The 19,497-nt window shown below is 53.9% G+C and overlaps 1 protein-coding gene across 1 annotated transcript in view; it reads right to left on the reverse strand.

Moving 5' to 3' along the window:
- Positions 1–19,497, reverse strand: part of NRTN (neurturin) — a 62,734-nt gene that overhangs the window by 2,326 nt on the left and 40,911 nt on the right. The window contains exons 2-5 of the mRNA XM_038771763.1: positions 14,033–14,245; positions 4,003–4,957; positions 2,486–2,547; positions 2,104–2,163 (exon numbers count right to left, since the gene is read on the reverse strand). Coding sequence (XP_038627691.1) covers positions 2,104–2,163; positions 2,486–2,547; positions 4,003–4,957; positions 14,033–14,216 — 1,261 coding nt within the window. The 5' untranslated portion in view covers positions 14,217–14,245. The remainder of the gene's footprint in view (positions 1–2,103; positions 2,164–2,485; positions 2,548–4,002; positions 4,958–14,032; positions 14,246–19,497) is intronic.

A 19,497-nucleotide genomic window follows, 5' to 3' on the forward strand; every position in this document is an offset into this window, starting at 1 on the left:
TGGACGAAGTGCATGTAGCACCCCGTTCCCAACCCCACCCATAAATGACTCCACAGTCCATCCGGCTCAGGGTCCTGTCTCCGACCTCAGCACCCAGACACTAGGAGAGCGGTGATTCATTCAATCGTATTTATTGAGCGCTTACTGTGTGCAGAGCACTGTACTAAACGGTGATCTCCTCAGGCTCCTCTCCTGGATTCCCCCCCACACCCCCAGCTGGGGATCGATCATCCACCACCCATGATCTCTCCAACCACTTCTTGAACCTATTGAGGGTTCGGCCTTCCTGTGGGAACAAATTCCACCGGTTTCCCCTTCTCCCCACTCAGGGGGGAAGAAGTGTTTCTTTTCATTTGTTTCGAACCTGCCACTTTTGCAATTCAACGGGTGCCCCTTCAACCTGGTGGCAGGATATTTGGGGGAATCAATTCCCCTTTTTTTCACTCTGCTTTGCTCCCGTTCACTGAGGACTTGCAAAGAGCCAGGTTGTTTTCAGAAAGGTGTCTGACTGGCAGGGCAGGGAGTAGGGTCAGGGAGTATTGGGAGCTCAGAACTGCAATCCCATCCTAGGCCAAAGCCTTTTTGTAGCTAGCCTGGCCCCAAGGTTAGATGAACCAGAAGCAGCGTGGCTCAATGGAAAGAGCCCGGGCTTTGGAGTCAGAGTTCATGGGTTCAAATCCCGGCTCCGCCAATTGTCAGCTGTGTGACTTTGGGCAAGTCACTTCACTTCTCTGGGCCTCAGTTACCTGATCTGTAAAATAGGGATTAAGACTGTGAGCCCCCGTGGGACAACCTGATCACCTTGTAACCTCCCCAGCGCTTAGAACAGTGCTTTGCACATAGTAAGCGCTTAATAAATGCCATCATCATTATTATCATTGTTAATCCATCAATCAATGGCATTTATTGAGCGTTTACTATGTGCAGAGCATTGTACTACAGTACTACAGCACAACAGTGCTGTGCACATAGTAAGCGCTTAACAAATGCCATCATTATTATTATTATTATTACTAAGCACTTGGGAGAGTACAGTAACACACAGAGTTGGTAGAGACGTTCCCTGCCCATCAGGAGCTTACAGTCGAGAGGAGGAGACAGACATGAAAATAAGTTACAGTTACGTACGTAAGTGCTGTGGGGCTGAATGTGAAATGCTTAAAGGAAACAGATTCAAGTGCAAGAGTGATGCAGAAGGGAGAGGAAGTAGGGAAAATGAGGACTTGGATGAAGTTTCAGGAAAGCAGCAGCATGGTCCACCGGGAAGAGTATAGACAGGGAGTCAGGAGGACCTGAGTTCTCACCCCGGCTCTGTCACTGGCCTGCTGTGTGAGCTCAGGCATTTCGCTCAACCTCTCTGTTCCTCCGTTTCCACATCAGTGAAATGGGCATAGCAGAGTCTGCCTCTCCCTACCTCAAAGAGTTATGGTGAGGGGAGAATGAGAAGTGAAATAACTTCGGAAGCAGCGTGGCTCAGTGGAAAGAACCCGGGCTTTGGAGTCAGAGGTCGTGGGTTCAAATCCCGGCTCTGCCAATTGTCAGCTGTGTGACTTTGGGCAAGTCACTTAACGTCTCTGTGCCTCAGTTACCTCATCTGTAAAATGGGGATTAAGACTGTGAGCCCCCTGTGGGACAACCCGATTGCCATGTAACCTCCCCAGTGCTAAGAACAGTGCTTTGCACATAGTAAGTGCTTAATAAATGCCATCATTATTATTATTATTATTCGGAATTCTACTTTTACTCCATTCATTCATTCAATCGTATTTATTGAGCACTATGTGCAGAGCACTGTACTAAGAACTTGGGAAGTACAAGTCGGCAACATATAGAGACGGTCCCTACCCAACAACGGGCTCGCTATTGTAGTGTTGCTTAGTGCAGTGCTCAATAAATATCACCGATTGATTGACTGATTGATTGATTCTACAAAACGCTCTACAAATGGAAGGAATTGTTATGTAGGGCCCCCTGCCTTTCCATCTGGCTGGGGGGAAGCCCCATCGCATCCTCCCTCCTCCCCACCTCAGGTCTTCTTTCTCCACATTCTGGCTTGGGTTTGAAGAGCGCGTGGACTCCAGATACAGGGAACCCGATCCTTGCCGAGCCGGAGGAAGCCGGGGGGAGGGCCAAGAGCGCCAGCCGTCCGGATGAGCCGCTTTCCTGAACAGCAAGAGGGGCTGGCAGAGAACTGGGTGGCATCGGGGGTGGAGTCTAAACACAGCCGATTTTGATTTTTTTTTCCCCATCACCACACTCCTGGGCATCTTCTTGGTTTCGGGAACTCCAGCCCACCCACCCAAGTTCTTCCAGACCCCACAGACAAACAAGTCCCAGTTGGAGTCTGCGCTCTGGGCTGAGGAAGATTCTTCCAAAGTCCCTCAGGGGGAGGGTTTGGTGTGGTGGGGGCAGGGAGGGGTGCAGGGTATTTTTAGATAGTACAGAGAGAGCCGATCTATTTAGACAAAGGCTGAGCGCCGCCCACCCGCCAGGCGGGCCCAGGCCCCCCGGGGCCAACTCAGCAGCATCAGGCAGCAATGCTCAGCCCTGGGTGGGTGGGAGGGTTGAGAGGTCAAGGGACCTTCAGTCACCAACTGGCTCGGTGCAGCTGCCCTGGGAGGGAAGGAGGGGAAGGGAGAGCATCTTGCTGTGGGCATCCTCCTAAAAAGGGTACCACCCCCCCGCCCTGCCAGTCATCCTCACCGTACCTCGCTCTCGCCTGTCCCGCCATCGACCCCCGGCCCACGTCATCCCCCGGGCCTGGAATGCCCTCCCTCTGCCCATCCGCCAAGCTAGCTCTCTTCCTCCCTTCAAGGCCCTGCTGAGAGCTCACTTCCTCCAGGAGGCCTTCCCAGATGGAGCCCCTTCCTTCCTCTCCCCCCTCGTCCCCCTCTCCATCCCCCCATCTTACCTCCCTCCCTTCCCCACAGCACCTGTATATATGTATATATGTTTGTACATATTTTTTTACTCTATTTAATTTATTTCTACATATCTATTCTATTTTATTTTGTTAGTATGTTTGGTTTTGTTCTCTGTCTCCCCCTTTTAGACTGTGAGCCCACTGTTGGATAGGGACTGTCTCTATATGTTGCCAATTTGTACTCCCCAAGCGCTTAGTACAGTGCTCTGCACATAGTAAGCGCTCAATAAATACGATTGATGATGATGATGATGATCTGGGCACACAAGGCAGGGGATGGGGCATGGTGGGGGGCAGCAATCCATCTTTGGTGACAGCCAGGGACTCTCCTGGTCTGGCCTGGATGACCCTCAAGGGAATCAGACCAAGGGAAGCACGGCCTGAGGAGAGGCGAGGGTCCCAGTGGGGTGTGGGGGCCTGAGCCGCCGGATGAGCTTGGACCCCGGTGTTTTCTCCTCCCCTCAGACCCACCTAGGAGTAATGCCCCCTGCCCTCGGCCCTCCGTACCTGGCCCAGTTTACAGTTGGCGCACAAGAGACATTGACCGTTTCCCAGAGGGGTGCTCTGGCTGGGCTACTGGGGTAGGAGAAAGGGATCCTTGGGAGAGAGGATTCGGCTGTGGGAAGAACAGGGTGAATCCAACAGACCTTCCCAGAGGCAGGGGCTTGGCCACAAGCCCCACGGGCCACGGGCCACACGGGCCACAAAGAGCCAAGAGAGGGAAAAGAGGAGGGGAATAGAAGGAGGTGGAGAATGAGGAGGAGGAGGAAAAGGAGCAGAGGGGGGAAGGGAGTTCCCAGCGTGCTAGCTCAACTCAGAGGCTGGCCCTCTGTGTCTGGAGAACTGGGGAGCAGGGGTAGACTGGGCAGCAGTTGGGGTGGTGAGGGTGGGGGGCCGACAGCTCCCTCTCCCCTGTCCCAAATCACCCGAACGAGCACCCCTTCAGGACGCATCAGAGTCTCCAGATGGACACGGCAGGGTCCCGGAAAGCTCCATCAATATTTTATATAGATATAGATATAGTTAGATTCACATATATAGAATATCATTTCCTGTACATTTTCAGACAGTGGCTATACGGTGTGTGTACAATCCCATCCCACCCAACCGTGCGCCGAGGCTCCGGCCCCCGGAGAACCACCTCCTCCGGGGCCTGAGAGCCTACGGGCCCCACCCCTCCCCAGCCCGACAGACCGGCCGTCCGAACAGCACCGTCCGTCCTCCTCCTCCACCTCCTTCTTGGACGGCCCCGGCTACAGCCCTCCGGAAAGCGAGAGCGGAGCCACCCCCTTGGACACGAGCTTGCCGAGGGGCCCCGGCCTGGGGTGGGAGAGGAGGTAGCCTGGGAAGGCTTCGTGTAGGAGGTAGAGTCCTTGGCTTCCGATCGGCACGGCGTCTCGGCCCCCAAGGGCTCCCACCCAAGGGGAGAAAGCGGGTGGCGCCGGGCCTGGGGGGCGGGCGGAGGAAGGGAGCGGGAGCCCCGCCGGAGTCCAGCCGTGCCCCTGAGGTAGATGACCCGGCGGCCCAAGAGCCGGGCAGGGTCGGCCCAACACCCCCAGAACTCCTTCGCCGCCCCCGGCCCAGGACACACGCAGCCGCACTCCTTGGCCGAGAGCTCGCTGACCGTGTGGTAGCGGTTCTTGGAGTCCAGGAAGGAGACGCCCTCGTCGTAGGCGAGGGGGCGGCAGCAGGGCTGGGCTCGCACCTTCTCCTTGCGCACCCGCCGCTGCTCCCGCAGCCGGCGCAACCCCAGGTCGTAGACGCGCACGGCCGTCTCGCACGTGCCGCTGCAGTAGCGGAAGAGGACCGTCTCATCCGACACGTAGCCCAGCCCCAGCTCGTTCACGCTCACCTCTAGCTCCCGCAGCCCGCAGGGTTTGTGACGGGCCCGGGCCCGCTTCCGCCGCGCCCCGGCCCGGCCCGAGAGGGGCAGCTCGTGCCCGCCGGAGTTCATGGTCGGGCTGTAGCGCTCCACCAGCGTGGCGACGAGTTCGCGGATCTCGCCCTCGGTGTAGCTCTCGAACAGAGCTCGGTCTGCAGGGGGAAACGGGGGGCGAGGTGGGCGGTCAGTGCGGTGGGGCGTCTGGGGCGGAAGAGACCTCGGAGGGATCGGGACTCGGCCTCTCCTCCTCCGCTGACCGCACAACCAGCCCGCCCTCGCCATCGTCGCCAACTGGCCAGTGATGTCAGGCAGCTCACCCCGGCATCGGGAATAAATACTTCGTGGGGTCTCCATCCCAGCCTGCTTCCCTAGCTGCCCTCTTTGCCCACCCCACCCCGCTTCCTTGGTTCGTGATCTCCGCTCTTCCCAAGCAGACTTCACTGTCCCTCGCTCTCCATCCTCTGGCCCACTGCTCCTATCTCCCCCAACTCAGAACTCCCTCCCCTCTGGGCCTCACCAAACCATAGCCTCCTCCAACTTCAAAGCCCTCTGAAAAACCTCTCCCAACAAGTCCTCTTGATAGATCCCAATCAATCAATAGTATTTATTGGGCGCGCCCCTCCCCCTCCTTGTTCTAATCACTCCATCAGCCACTCAGCACACAATTATGGATTTTTTTGTTTTGATTTATTGACACGTGTCGATTTTGTGCATGTGTGTGTGTGTGTAGCCTCTCACCCTTAACTGTGGCATATTCGTCGCTTGGTATGCCCCCCACATTAGACACTGAAGCAGTAGCGTGGCTCAGTGGAAAGAGCCCGGGCTCGGGAGTCAGAGGTCATGGGTTCAAATCCCTGCTCTGCCAATTGTCAGCTGTGTGACTTTGGGCAAGTCACTTCACTTCTCTGTGCCTGAGTTACCTCATCCATAAAATGGGGTTTAAGATTGTGAGCCCCACGTGGGACAACCTGATCACCTTTTATCCCCCGGGCGCTTAGAACAGTGCTTTGCACATAGGAAGTGCTTAACAAATACCAAAAACCATCATTAGTGGAAAGAGCACAGAGCCGGAACTCAGGGGATCTGGGTGCTAATACTGCCTCTTCCATTAGCATGTTGTAATGACCTTGGGCAAATAACTTCACTTCTCTGGGCCTCAGTTTCCTCATCTGCAAAATGGGAATTAAATACCTGTTCTCCCTCCCCCTACTTAGACTGGGAGCTCCGGATGGAACACAACTTAGCACGGTGCTTGGCACCGTGGCAAAGTGTTTAACAAAAGCCACTATTATTATTATTATAAGGTTCAAGAGCAAGGATCACACATTTTACTCCTTCTGAATGTCCCCTAAGAGCCCAGTTCAGTGGTCTAAATACAGCAGGACCCAGATAAAGTGCTCTGCATGCAGTAGCACTCAATCAACATTGGAGATATTCAGGACCGCCCCTACAGTTTGGGTGGGGTGTGGTGGGGGGAGGGAACAGATGCAGGGCCTGGGCAATTGAGGCTGTGAGGGCCCTGTTGACTGGGGGGAGAGTTTAAAGGATGAAATTTCCACACTTTAATCTCCACGCAACACACACTCCTTTTCCCCCGGCCTCGGGAGTGACGCTACTGCTGCAAATGCCCAGCACTTTCAAGAGAACCAAGCTCTGGACAGTTGCTGCTGGGCCGGGTGGCAGAGGGAGGTGGCGGCATCAAGGGGATGCTGGGACTTGGGCGCGAGCCTGCGACCGCTCTGACCCACCCTTCATCATCCCTCAGTCCGGCTCACTGGGAAGGGCAGGGCCCCTAAGGCTTGGGGCCCCAGGGCAAGGGCCCCAGTTGGCTCACCCTTCAGGACAACCTGCTGGTACGGATCCCATTACAGTTACTGATTTTCATCCCACAACTTGGTCTGACCTTGGACAGCCACAGAGGCCTGGTTCCCCAGTCGGGGTTTCCCAGATGCCAAACTCTCCCCAGCCCTGCGCCCCACCACTCTCCAGACGGGCCCAACCCCACCCCCTCCGATCTGTGGGGAAGGGGGTGGGGTGGAAGTGAGCTGATGACTCCCAGCTGTGGAGCACCACTCCGCTAACAGGTCAGGAGGATTTTCTTGCCACCTGCCCGCCCGAGACACTTTATTTACAGAGAGCGGTGCGGCTTCTCTCTCCCACGGGCCTCCCGCGTGTCCCAGCCCAGAGCTCTGTGATCGCTTTCACGGCTGTTGTGTCTGTGGGGCCAGCGAGGTTCCAGATGTTTCACATCTGGTTCCAGCGGTCGACCATCAGGGACACTCATCGGCCCCAGTACCCCAGGGGGGCTGGGAGGGCTGGGGCTCTCTCCCAGATTGGCTGCAGTCTCAGGGCGCACTATCAGAGGGGGTTACAGGATAGCAGTGACTGAAAATGTAAAAGCCCCACCAGAGTTGGAAGCGATGATGCCGTGTTCACAGGGATCTGGGAGGGGAATGCAAAGGCTCTGGAGCACAGCGGTGGGGTCACGAGCCATCCTGGAGAGAGTCATTTGTCTGACTCCCCCATTAGAGTGTAAACTGCTTGTGAGCAGGGAATGTGTCATATGCTGGCTTTGTACTTCACAAGAACCCAGTACAGTGAATTGCACCCAGTGGATGCTCAATAAGTGTCATTACTACTACTGCTGTTCTAGGTTCATGTAAGTATGGGTTTGGGCGGATTCAGGTCACCTTCCGATTGGCTATCATCGCATTATGCTGTGGGCCTCAGGGCAGCCAATATCTGCAGCCGGCCATAGGGGCAAGGGCAGTATAGATCATGGAATGCACAGGCTATAAGGCAGGGGGGGCAAGAAAGGAAAGGATACTCAGGAGTATTGTGGAAGCCAGTATGGGGTCACTGGCCAAAACCCTTTTGGGCTGAGAGTTGGGAGACCCAGGCTCTGCCCTTGATCTGCTGTGGGACTTTAGGCAAGTCACTGACCCTCTCCGTTCCTCTCTTCTCCAGTCTGCTCAAGGAAGGGCAACCCCGCTTCCCAAGTGAAAAATTGACGGGGAAATCCCCCAGAAACAAAACCACTTGAGGCTCTCAGGGAGTTTTCATTACCAAGCTGGTAACGATTACTTCTGAGTTGGATTCAACTTCTTGGAAAGAGACATTTGATTCTACATCCCCCCTGGAGCTTTCCTTTCTCCTTTCTTCATTCTCCTTTCCTTTCCTTTCTCTCTAGACTCCAGCTAATCAAAGGAAGGGAGAAGCTGGTACTTAGGGACTCCAAGAGGAGTAGACAGGCCACACAGACCAGGAGATTTCAAATCCTAAAGTAAAGCACAGGCCAACCTGGGCAGCATACACAGGCCCCAGCCTATCGGTGAAAAGATACAGCAGTATTTCTGACCACCTCCTCCCACAGGGGTCCAGGAGCAGCCAGAGGCAGGATGTGTCTGTGAAGACACTGTCTCAAGTGTAGCCCCTATTCATCATTCATCTCAACCCCCAGACCTACCATTTCAGCCCGGAAGCCTGGAGGCAGTCCTGACTCTTTTCTAATTCCCCTGAGGACCACGGGCAGAGAGACGCACTGGGTCCTGGGTTTGGATGAGGGTTCAGCCTCTTTGGGTTAAGCATTTGGACAATGGAGGGAGGCAGAGGGCAAGGGGTGTTTGCTGAGGGGTGGGAGTCTGTCCCAAGCCAGGTTGGGGAACTGGGGTTGGGGCGGGGGGTGGAGGGGAAGGGGGCTGGTGGCCTTCCCCCAACATCTTCAACCAGCAGGGAAATCCGTTCTTACAGAAAGCCGAACCAAATAGATATGAAAGTTCGAGGGGTTTGGTGAAATCCATCAAGTGGTCCATAATGGGTCCCTAATGGGAATGTTAGGGTTGAGGAGAAAGTCAGGGGTGTGGGATGACCCATCCTTAACCATAGAGATGGGGGCAGAGATGAGAGGTCCAGGCAGACTACAACTAAACAGTCCCTCTGAGCATCCTGGTGCTGCTTTCAGGATGGACCCTGGGGCAGGGGAGGGGAGCCTGAGTTGGGAATGGCAGCTTTTATGTTCTCAGGCCTCAGAGTTCACTTTTACTAGGTAATTAGGTTCAGCGCAGCTCCCCTAGGGCAGGAGCCAAGGGATTAGAGGACCAGGGAGTGGGGAGAAGGGGAGTTGGAGACCAGGTGACTGCTGGGAAACTCTGCTTTCATGATTTAAGGAGTGACAGGGAGGAAATCCTGGGATTACATTTTTCCTGGAAGGCTCACCTGGATTTCAGAGCAAAGGAAAAATGTGCCCAGGGGGCAGAGGAATCCGGGGCGGGGTCAAAACCTCGCGGACCCACCCAGCATCAGCACAACTCCCTGCCCGTGGGGCCGGAACCCATCTTCTGCCTGGTGTGCGGAGCTCTCTAGGACCCACAGGGCGCAAGCCTGGATGACAGAAGTTCTCTGGCACCAACTCTCTCCATCTCCATTATGAGAAGCAGCGTGGCTCAGTGGAAAGAGCCTGGCCTTTGGAGTCAGAGGTCATGGGTTCAAACCCCTGCTCTGCCAATTGTCAGCTGTGTGACTTTGGGCAATTCACTTAATAATAATGATAATAATAATGGTATTTGTTAAGCGCTTACTATATATAAAGCACTGTTCTAAGCGCCGGGCCTCAGTTCCCTCATCTGTAAAATGGGGATGAAGACTGCGAGCCCCCCGTGGGACAACCTGATCACCTTGTAACCTCCCCAGCGCTTAGAACAGTGCTTTGCACATAATAAGCGCTTAATAAATGCTATTATTATTATTATCTCCCTTTTTCTGGCTTTCTCCATCTCTCTGTCTTCAACACTCCATGCTTTTCCTCTGTCCCTCTCTTCATGCCTCTATACCTGGTTCACCTTCATCTTTCTTGTCTCCCTCCCTGCTTCTAACCCTGACTCCCCCTCTCTCTGCCTCTACTTCCCTGTCTTCATACTCTCCCAAAGGCTTAGTACAGTCCTCTAGACTGTGAGCTCATTGTGGGTAGGGAGTGTCACTGTTTATTGTTGTATTCTACTTTCCCAAGAGCTTAGTACAGTGCCCTGCACACAGTAAGCGCTTAATAAATACAACTGAATGAATGAATGAAAGCTCTGCACACAGTAAATGCTCAATAAATGTGATTGATTGATTTATAAGTAGCTGTACCTCTGTTTCTTCCTAGCTTTTCTCTCCCTCTCTCCCTGCCCCCTTCTTCCTGCCTCTTTGCCCCTCTCTCCCTGTCTCCTTTTCCTCTCTCTCCCTCTCCTTTTCTCTCTCTTTCTCTCTCCTCTCCCTTCTGCCTCCAGGTTCTCTTTGGCTTTAAATGAGAGCGACGTCAAAAGCATTATGAGTGGGATTTAAAATCCCTTATTTAAACAGGCTGCAACCACTGCTGTAACCCAGGAGAGGGATGGGGGTGGGGAGGGGGAGACTTGGAAAAGGAGAGCGAAATCTCACTCAGACGAGGGAGACTTGGCTCCTCTGCACACAGGAAGCTGGGAAGGGGCTGAATAGCAGGGGATCCCAAAAGGGAGGGGGCTCAATCAGCCCAGAGGCAGGGGAATGGATGAGATGACCTCTCCAGTTGATAAAATCCCTAATCCCTAATCTCTTCTAGACTGTAAACTCATTGTGGGCAGGGATTGTCTCTCTCTATAGCTGAATCGTACTTTCCAAGTGCTTAGTACACTGCTCTGCACACAGTAAGCACTCAATAAATACGATCGGATGAATGAATAATTACACTGACAATTCCTTTTCCGTTTTCCCTGGGGACGTGCTCAGGCATGAGTTCCGTTGGGCTTCAGGTGTGCAGGCATGCAGAGTCTCAATTATAGATTTCCAGAGCTGGGGGGTTGGGGGTGGGTGTGCAGGAGGGAAAGCAGGAGGAGGGTTCTCCAGATGTCAAAGGGCATCCTGTCCTTCCCCCTGGCTCAGGGCAGACCTATCCCTCACAGGTGGGAGAATGTCTCTTGAAATCTGCCCCTGGGACATCAGTGGACGTGTTTCTTAAGTCCCTTAAAGGTGAGAAGATCTAAAAATATCAAACCATCAGATCCACTAGTGGGCTGGGCCCCTCTGGACACGTTTGTCTGGCCATGGGAAAGCAACAAGCTATCCCCCTCAACTCTTTCATGGAATCATCCTATGACAGGGACATGTTCGTTGTTCCATCACTGTGGGCAGAGTCCTGGCCTGGAGGCTGGGGGCAGGGACAGAGGGAGGAGAGGCTGATAGGGGAGATGGGACAGACATAAAGTCACAAATGGACAAGTAGACATAAAGTGCCAATGACAGGGGCAGAGAACTTAAAAGGAACAGAAGAGCGCAAATAGCTGAAACCCAAACATGGGGCAAAGTGTCAGCTCTATACCTGAATGCAGGGGACACAGTGAGGGATCCAAATAATCAGAGTCAGGAAAGGTTCACGGAGGAGGGAGGGTTTGAGGAAAGGGAGAGAAGGAAGGAACTTGAGGACAAGGCAAGTAGAGGACACTCCAGATGGGAGGAAACGCAGTGAACACAATAATAATAATAATAATATTATTAATAATGGTATTTGTTAAGCACTTACTATGTGCCAAGCACTGTTCTAAGCACTGGGGCAGATACAAGGTGATCAGGTTGTCCCACATGGGGTTCACAGTATTAATCCTCATTTTACAGATGAGGTAACTGAGGCACAGAGAAGTTAAGTGGCTTGCCCAAGGTCACACAGCAGACAAGTAGCGGAGGTGGGATTAGAACCCAAGCCCTCTGATTCCCAAGCCCACGTTCTTTCCACTAAGCCACACACAATAGCTCAAATGCAGGGGACAAGAAGGAGGATTTGTCTGTCTGTCTCCCCTAGCCCAAGTATTCCCCGAGGACACGGGCTGTGTCTTTCTTGCCCGGCTGGTCTCCTTCTGTAGGCCCAAAAGTCTAAGCCACTTATTTTTTCCAACCCTACCAGAGGACTGGGTGGAGTCCCCTTGACCTGAGCAGTGGCTGGCACTGGGAAAGTGGGGCGAGGGAAACAGCATCCAGGTAGCATGGCCCCGCTGGCGAGACGGCCAGACCCAGGCAACTAACGCTTACAGAACTTAAGGGTTGATACAGCAGCGTTGGTGGAGGTGCCAGCTTTCAGCAGAAAGGATACCAGCTAGACATCAGGAAGACTTGCCTAGCAGGGAGGGGCTGCCGATCCCTGGAATAGGTTAGGGAAAGTATCTTCCCTAGAAATCTCTGTCCCTTGGCCCTGCCCCTAAATTGGGCAACGGCCAATCTGGTTTGGAGGCAGGAGGATGGGAGACGTGACCTCTGGAGCCTCCACACTATTTCGGCAGGTTCTTAGGCTTCCAGGCTCCACAGGGCCTGTAAACTCCCTAATGGTACATTTCCATCCAGCCACACACACCCACGCTAAATGACTTGCGGACCCCTCTCCGGGAAGCCCAGGTAATTAGAGGGCGGGGTGCCCGGCTGGAGCTGGGCGCTCAAGGGAAACCTCTGCGTGGCTCTGCGGGTCAGATGAGCGCTCCCTGGCCCCTTCTCTGTCCTCTGTGACCCATCCGTGGCTCCCCTTCCTGTCCACACCCTCCTCCAGCTGGGTAAACAGCCGACTCTGGCTTAGCCTCCACAGAGACCCAGGTCGACCCAGGGGAGGGCCCCTCTGGAGGACGTCCCGTCTGGGCCGGAGCGGGTTCGGCCGGGAGGCTCGTGGCTTCTGCCCGGGCACGTGGTTTCCAGATGGGCTACTCACCTTGCGAAGACCAGAGGCTGGATTGGACTTGGGCGCAGGCGGCAGCCACACAGCACAGGTGAGGCAGCGAAGGGCCCAGCTTGGGAGGTGGGAGGGGGAGGAGGAGCTGGGGGCCCTGGACGATTGCATCCCCCAACTGTAAGTCCCAGGCTGGGCTCCTGAGAGAAGCAGATGGCAACAGCAGCCAGCCAGTCAGTTAGCCCAGGCCGGTCAGGGCAACCAATTCCCTGATGACTCCCAGCCCCAACAGCAGGGATCGGTGACGGCCAGCCAGCCAGCCCTGGTTATGGGGACTCTGCCTCCTGACGGCATTCAGTGGATTCTGATCTCAACTGAATACACTGAGCAATCAGGCTGGGGACAGGATGTTCAAAGATTTTCCTCAACTCTTATGTCCCATTTCAGTACAACCCCACAGGTAGTGCCTAGCCTCCATCCCCAATTCAGGAGCCTCTAGCATATGGCAAGGTCAGGACCTGCCCCCACCACCTCCCCCTTGGCAGGGCTCTGGACCGAAGTGTGGGATTCCTGCTCTCCCTTCCCATTATGGGACCAAGAGACCCTGGGCCCGTGGGCTGGATTCCCGGGAGGGGGTCTGGGGCCGGGGGACCAGGAGCCAGAGAGAGTGAGTTTATTTGTGTTCAGTTGATTCTCCGGTGCAGTTGGCGGCATGGTGACTGCCAGAAGACTGGACGTTACCCAGGGTTGTGGGGAGGAGGTTATATATTTCACATTTTGACTTCATTTGGGATCTGCACTGAGCGACAGGGAAACCTGGCCTATGTGCCCTTCAGAGCTCCCTGGGCTTTGTGCAGGGGGAGCAGCAAGGCCTTCTCAGAGTGATGGATGAGACCCTCTCCCTCAGCCCCCTGCTTAGCAGGCGGGGGGAGTGGGAGCCCAGGGCGGGGTTGCCCATTACCGCCACCACTTCTGCTACCCCTGCTAGGGCTTTCCCTCCCTGGGCCGAGGCAGATAACTCTGTCCTGGTGGGGGCTGGAGAATGAAAATAATAATAATAAGAAGAAGAAGAATATTTGTTAAGTGCTTACTATGAACCCAGCACAATACTAAACGCTGGGGTAGGGACAAGATCAACAGGTCCCACATGGGCTCACAGTCTAAGTAGGAGAGAGAACAGGCATAGAATCCACATTTTGCAGATGAGCGAACTGAGGAACAGAGAAGTTAAGTGACTTGTCCAAGGTCACACAGCAGACAAGTGGCAGAGCTGGGATTAGAACCCAGGTCCTCTGACTTCCAGGATCGTGCTCTTTCGGGCGGGGCATGAACGGGAAGCCATCTGGACTGGCAGCGGGTCGGGCATCCGCACCGGACGCGGGAACGTATAGGTGCAGTGACAGGGAAAGGGAAGTCATGGTCGCCAGCTCTCTGACGCCCAGTGTTCCACCCCCTACCTCCCCAGGGGTCAGGCAGGGGTCGGAGGGCCACACTGGAGCAGGCCTGGATGTCCCTCAGGGGCGGACAGGCCCCAGCTGCAGGGAAGGAGACCGCCTGGGGTTCTTACACTGAGAGATCAGGGGTCTCCGGTGGTCCAGGGCCCGGGGGGATCTGCGGAGGCCTCCCCTGTTGGCGGGAGGCCGAGCGGAGCTGAGTTGTCGGCCAGTGCGAAATGTGTCTCTACACACGTAGACGGACAGCATGGAGCTGCAGATCATGGAGACGACAGCTGCCAACTTCCATAGCTTCATCTTAGAGCGGGCTGCTCAGGACATCGAATCTGCAAAGACAAAGTAGACATCCTTACAGGGCTGCCCCCTTCCCCACCCCCCACGGGCGGGGGGCAGGACGGGGCTCCTTTTTACTCCAGGGGCGGCGGTGCTAGGCGGCAGGAGACATGCATTCTACTGCCTTCTCTGTGACCTTGGGCAAGCCCCTTAAACTCTGGGCCTCGGTTTTCTCACCTGTGAAGCAGGGAATTCACCCCTTCTCCTCTCTTCAGGCATGGCCAATGAAGGCTTGGGCAGGGTGAGTGGGATTAGGTGGCCCAGCTGAAGCTCTCCTCACGGGCACCAGGATGAGGTGAAAATTTTGGTATCATCTTCATCATCGACATCACCGTCACTATTATAGCTACCGCTACTAATTAAGGACTTTGGTTTCTATGGCAACCTCCATCTCCAAAATCCTGGCACTCAGTTGAACCAGAATTTGGATTCACGAGGCACAGAATAGAGGGTTTGCTGGCTGCGTGAGGTGGCGGATCCCAGAGCTCAGTGCTCCCAGCAGTATGACTGGTCCCAGGCTTCTCTGCTCAGCCATTTCGTGGGGTTGAAGGAGAGCGGAGGAGCAGACACACTGGGGGTCCTTGGATTTCCGTCACTGTCCCCGCCCCTCCACCCCCTGCACCATCACCAGGGACCTGGGGCTTTGAAACCAGCCATCAGGATCCAGGATCACTTAGCGTATTGGCGAGTTCCAGAGCAGAGTAGGGAGGGACCTCGAGAGCTCATCTGAGTCAGTCCCCTCCCTCCCTTCAAGAAGATGAATAATTGAACCATCCAGGAGAGACGCAGCGACCACACTTTATCCAAGACCTCCACGGTCAGAGTCCCATCATCAAGGTTCCAAGACCGTTTCATGACGGTGTGACCGGCCAGATGTTAGGACCTCTGGGAAGCTCTCCCACCTCAATAAGCTTTGGGCATCAACCAAAGTTCTGGAGATAGTCATTCAAGAATTGCTGTGGAGGCACACACCCAAGAAGTCGTGCTAATGATTGAAAACTGCTTGGCCAAATCATCCAGGCATAATGGGATGAAGATCAGTCTAAAGAAGACTGAGGTGATGTACCAGCCTGCACCAGGGAAGCCATACACATGACCAAAAATTCATATTGACAGCACAGAGCTAACCGCCGTCACAAAATTCTGTTACCTAGGCAGCACGCCGACCAACGATGCCACAGTAGACAAGTAAGTAGAAAAACGAATCAAGATAACCAGAACTGTCAGACCGAGTGTAGCGACGGCATAGTATCTGCTCCAGACCAAATCAAAGGTCGACAGAGCTGTAGTGCCATCCCACTCTCTCCTCGGCTGTAAGACCTGGACAACACACAGACATCGCATCCGGCCCCTTGAGCTGTTACACCAGCGTCTTCTACGGGCTACACTCGGCAACAAATGGCAAGACAGCATCACAGACAATGAAGTTTCCAAACAAAGTCAGTCTTTTGGCGTTGCAGCCATGCTTACCTCCACAAAGCTCCGCTGGGTGGGACATGGGAGGACAATGAGCACCAGCAGGATACCCAAACAGCTGCTGGATGGAGAGCTGATATTGGGAAACCGAAAGCAAGGAGGGCAGAGGACATGATTTTAAATGACCTGGTAAAACTAAGCCTGAGACTACGCTGCATCTCCGTTGAAAACTAGGAGTCAATTATGTGGATAGACCAGCATGGCAAGTGAGAAAGGAGTGGCTCTTTTTGATCAGAAGCTTTGTAAGGATCAAGAGACTAGGTGGCAAAACTAAAAACAGTGCCAGGCACTACAAATATCAAACATGACAGCACAACATTTGAAGTGTGCTTGGCATTGTGTGTCCCGAATTTGCCTTTTAGTCAACCCCACACCGATAAACTTCACCATCAGTGGCCTCTTAAGTACAAAGGGATAGGCATGTGTGTGCGTGTATCAGATGACAGGCCTTCTCTCCCTTCACCCTCTGCTCTCCAGGGGAAGGCGGTGATGGGGCAGTGAGGGAGAGGAGGCAGGGCAAACTCAAATGAAAAATACGGAAACAGATCTAGGTACAGAACCCAGCGCAGCTGTTCATAGCCCATTACAGTTCTGGCTTCCCACATTAAGGGTTGCAGTGAACATTGCCAGATGCTGGGAGCCTGGGGAGTTTCCCATGGGTGAGTGTTGCAGTTTCAGGGGAGGTGAGGGACAGAGTCAGGGGCTGGTGTGGAGTGGAGTGGAAGAGAAGGGAGGGTGTGCCGAGTAGGGGGATTGGAAAGGACAGGAGTTCAGAGGCAGAGGTGCGGTGGCTGGAGCTTGTCTGGGAGAGCAGGACTGGGAGGGGAGCAGGGGAGAAGAGCAGGTAGGTGGGAGGAGATGGGGCAGTTGGGGGAGCTTGAAAGCCCTCAGCCTTCGCAGGGCTTGCCACTGGGCATAGATACCAACTTTTCATTTTGAAGTCACATGAAAAAGGAAGCATGGCTTCTGGGGGACAACTAGTGGGACAGAGCTGGGCATGAACAGGGGAGGGCAGGATACGCAGAACTAACGAGTCAGAGAGAACTAATTTGGAATCTTTCCGGCCCCACTGGGCTGCTCTCAGGTCTTGGAATGCGGGGATCCATGAGGCTGGTAGATGGTGCCTGTGCCATAGTATTTCAATCAATCGATTGTAGTGGGAAATCAGGGAGGTGAGGTAGGAGGAGGAGAGCTGATTAAGTGCTTTAAAGTTGATGTAAGGAGTTTCTGTTGGATGCAGAGGTGGATGGACAACAACTGGAGGTTCTTAAGGAGTGGGAAGACATGTGATGGGAAAGTTGGGTGGAGGAGAGGATTTGGGAGGGAAGATGAGGTGTTCAGTTATGGACAAATTGAAGCTTGAGGTTCTGGCAGGACATCCTTGTGCAGATGTCCTGGAAGTAGAGAAAATACAAGATTTGCAGAGGGGGAGAGAGGTCAGTACTGGTGAGGTAGATCTGGGAGCCGTCTGAAATAGGGGTGGTAGTCAAAGCTGTAGGAGTGGATGAGCTCCCCAAGGGAGTGGGTGTGGATTGGGAATAGAAGGGGACCCAGACAGGCCACTGAAGGACACCCAATGTTAGGTGGTGGGAAGCAGAGAAAGAACCTGAGAAAGAGAGTGAGAAGGAGCAGACAGAGAGGTAGGAGAACTATGAGGAGATTGTGTCGGAGAAACTAAGGTTAGTGTTTACAAGAGAAGGGAGTGGGCCACAGTGTCTAAGGCAGTCAAGAGGTTGAGGAAGATTAGGAGGGGAAATAGAGTCCCTGATACTTGGTAAGTAAGAGGTCCTTGGTGACCTGGGAGAAAGAGGTCTCAAACCATGATATTTATTAAGCACTTAACTCTGTGTCAAGCACTGTTCTAAGCACTGGGGTAGATACAAGTTAATCAGGTCATAGTCCCTGTCCTGCATGGGGCAGTCTAAGTAGGAGGGGGAGCGTGTATCGAATCCCTTCATTCATTCCATCAATCGTATTTATTGAGCACTTACTGTGTGCAGAGCACTGTACTAAGTGCTTGGGAGAGTACACTATAACAATAAACAGACACATTCCCTGCCCACAATGAGCTTACAGTCTAGAGGGTGAGTTTACAGGCTAGAGATTGAGGAATATGAGGCAGTGAGAAGGTAAGTGACTTACCCAAGGTCACATAGCAGGCAAGTGGCAAAGCCTAAATTAGAACCCAGGTCCTCTAACACCCAGGCCTGTGCTTTTTCCACTAGGCCACACTGCTTCTCGATGGAGCAAAGAGGGAGGAAACCAGATTGTAGAAGGTCAAGGAGAGAATTGGAGGAAAGGAAGAGGAGGTAGTGGGTGTATACAACTCATTGGAGGAGTTTGGTCAGTAATGGGAGGAGTGAGATGGGGTCAGAGCTGGAGGGTCATGAGGTGTTTTTAGGATAAAAGAGGCATGAATGTGCTTGAAGGGAATGAGCCATCAGAGAATGAGCAGTGGGGTTTGGATGGCTCTTTGTGGGCAGGGAATGTGTCTGTTTAAATTGTTGTGTTGAACTCTCCCAAGCACTTAGTACAGTGCTCCGCACACAGTAAGGGCTCAATAAATACGACTGAATGAAGGAATGAATGATTCTGGCATAACTCAGTAGCAGGGCAGGGGGGTGAAGTGGAAAAGGACAAGTAAAGGGGATAAATCAGAGAAAATGGAAGGGAAGAAGGCTCAGTTTGGCTTGGGAGGGAGGGACGAGGGAGGGAGGAGGGAGGGAGGGAGGAAGAGAGAGAGAGAGAAATCAATGGAGTCTCTAAGGAAATGAGGCTGGATGGATTATGGGTTAATTAGTAAGAGGAGCAAGGAGTGGACCCATAATAATAATAATAATAATGGCATTTGTTAAGCGCTTACTATGTGCAAAGCACTGTTCTAAGCCATGTGTCAATGATTGGGACATCCAGGGCAGCTAAGGGCTCTTCCTCAGTTTCTTCCCTCCAGACCGAGGACTTGTGGGTGGCTTCAGGGAAGCTAGGACTGGGGAGGTAGGGTAGAGAAGGGAGCCGGGGGGAGTGGCACATGTTTCCACCAGATTCGGAGGGAAGGGGAGTTAGACTGGGAGATTGTGAGGATCCAGTGATTGCCTTTTCCCAGCTGAGACTGGGGCTGTCAGTCAGTCTGTGCAAAATAGGATACAAAGGAGCTCACAGCCTGGAGCCCTGTCACTCCCCCACTTCCTCCCCCTCCACACTAGATTGTCACTAATCCCCACCTCCAATTCCACAGAGCTCTGAAAGAGCAAGAACCAACCGACCCCCTCTACATCCCCTCTGTGTTCAGCCCCCCTTCCTGCCCCCACACTGCCTTGCCCCCTTACGGTACCAGGGTTCAATACGCTGCAAGTGAATTGACAGCTTTAGGAGCAGAACAACAGTGACACAGTCTCGATCAGCGCACCCCAGTACCCCCACCGCAAATGTGATCTTGGAGCCAAAGACCTTGGGTCGGGGGAGGGAGAGGAAGGGGGGGTCGTCCTGTGTGGGCCCTTCCAGTCAAGCTCTGCATGTCCGTGCCTGCAGCCAGCCCGGCCCCAAGTTCCAGAGATGGGAAGAAGGGTGTGCAGGCTTGGGGTGGGGGATGGAGAGAGGTGGAGTTCCCAACCAACCAGAGGTTGTTCCCTTTCCTTCCCATCCCACCCAGAAATTGCTAGGGTGGAGTCTAGCAGGGAATATTGGGGGGCACACCCTCACCAGGCCCTTTGGGTGGAAAGCCCACAGATCCTCAGAGAGGGTGGGCAAAAGTCAAGATTCCCCTGGGAGT

This window comes from Tachyglossus aculeatus, chromosome X1 (genome assembly GCF_015852505.1).
Source record: "Tachyglossus aculeatus isolate mTacAcu1 chromosome X1, mTacAcu1.pri, whole genome shotgun sequence".
Classification (NCBI taxonomy): Eukaryota; Metazoa; Chordata; class Mammalia; order Monotremata; family Tachyglossidae; genus Tachyglossus; species Tachyglossus aculeatus.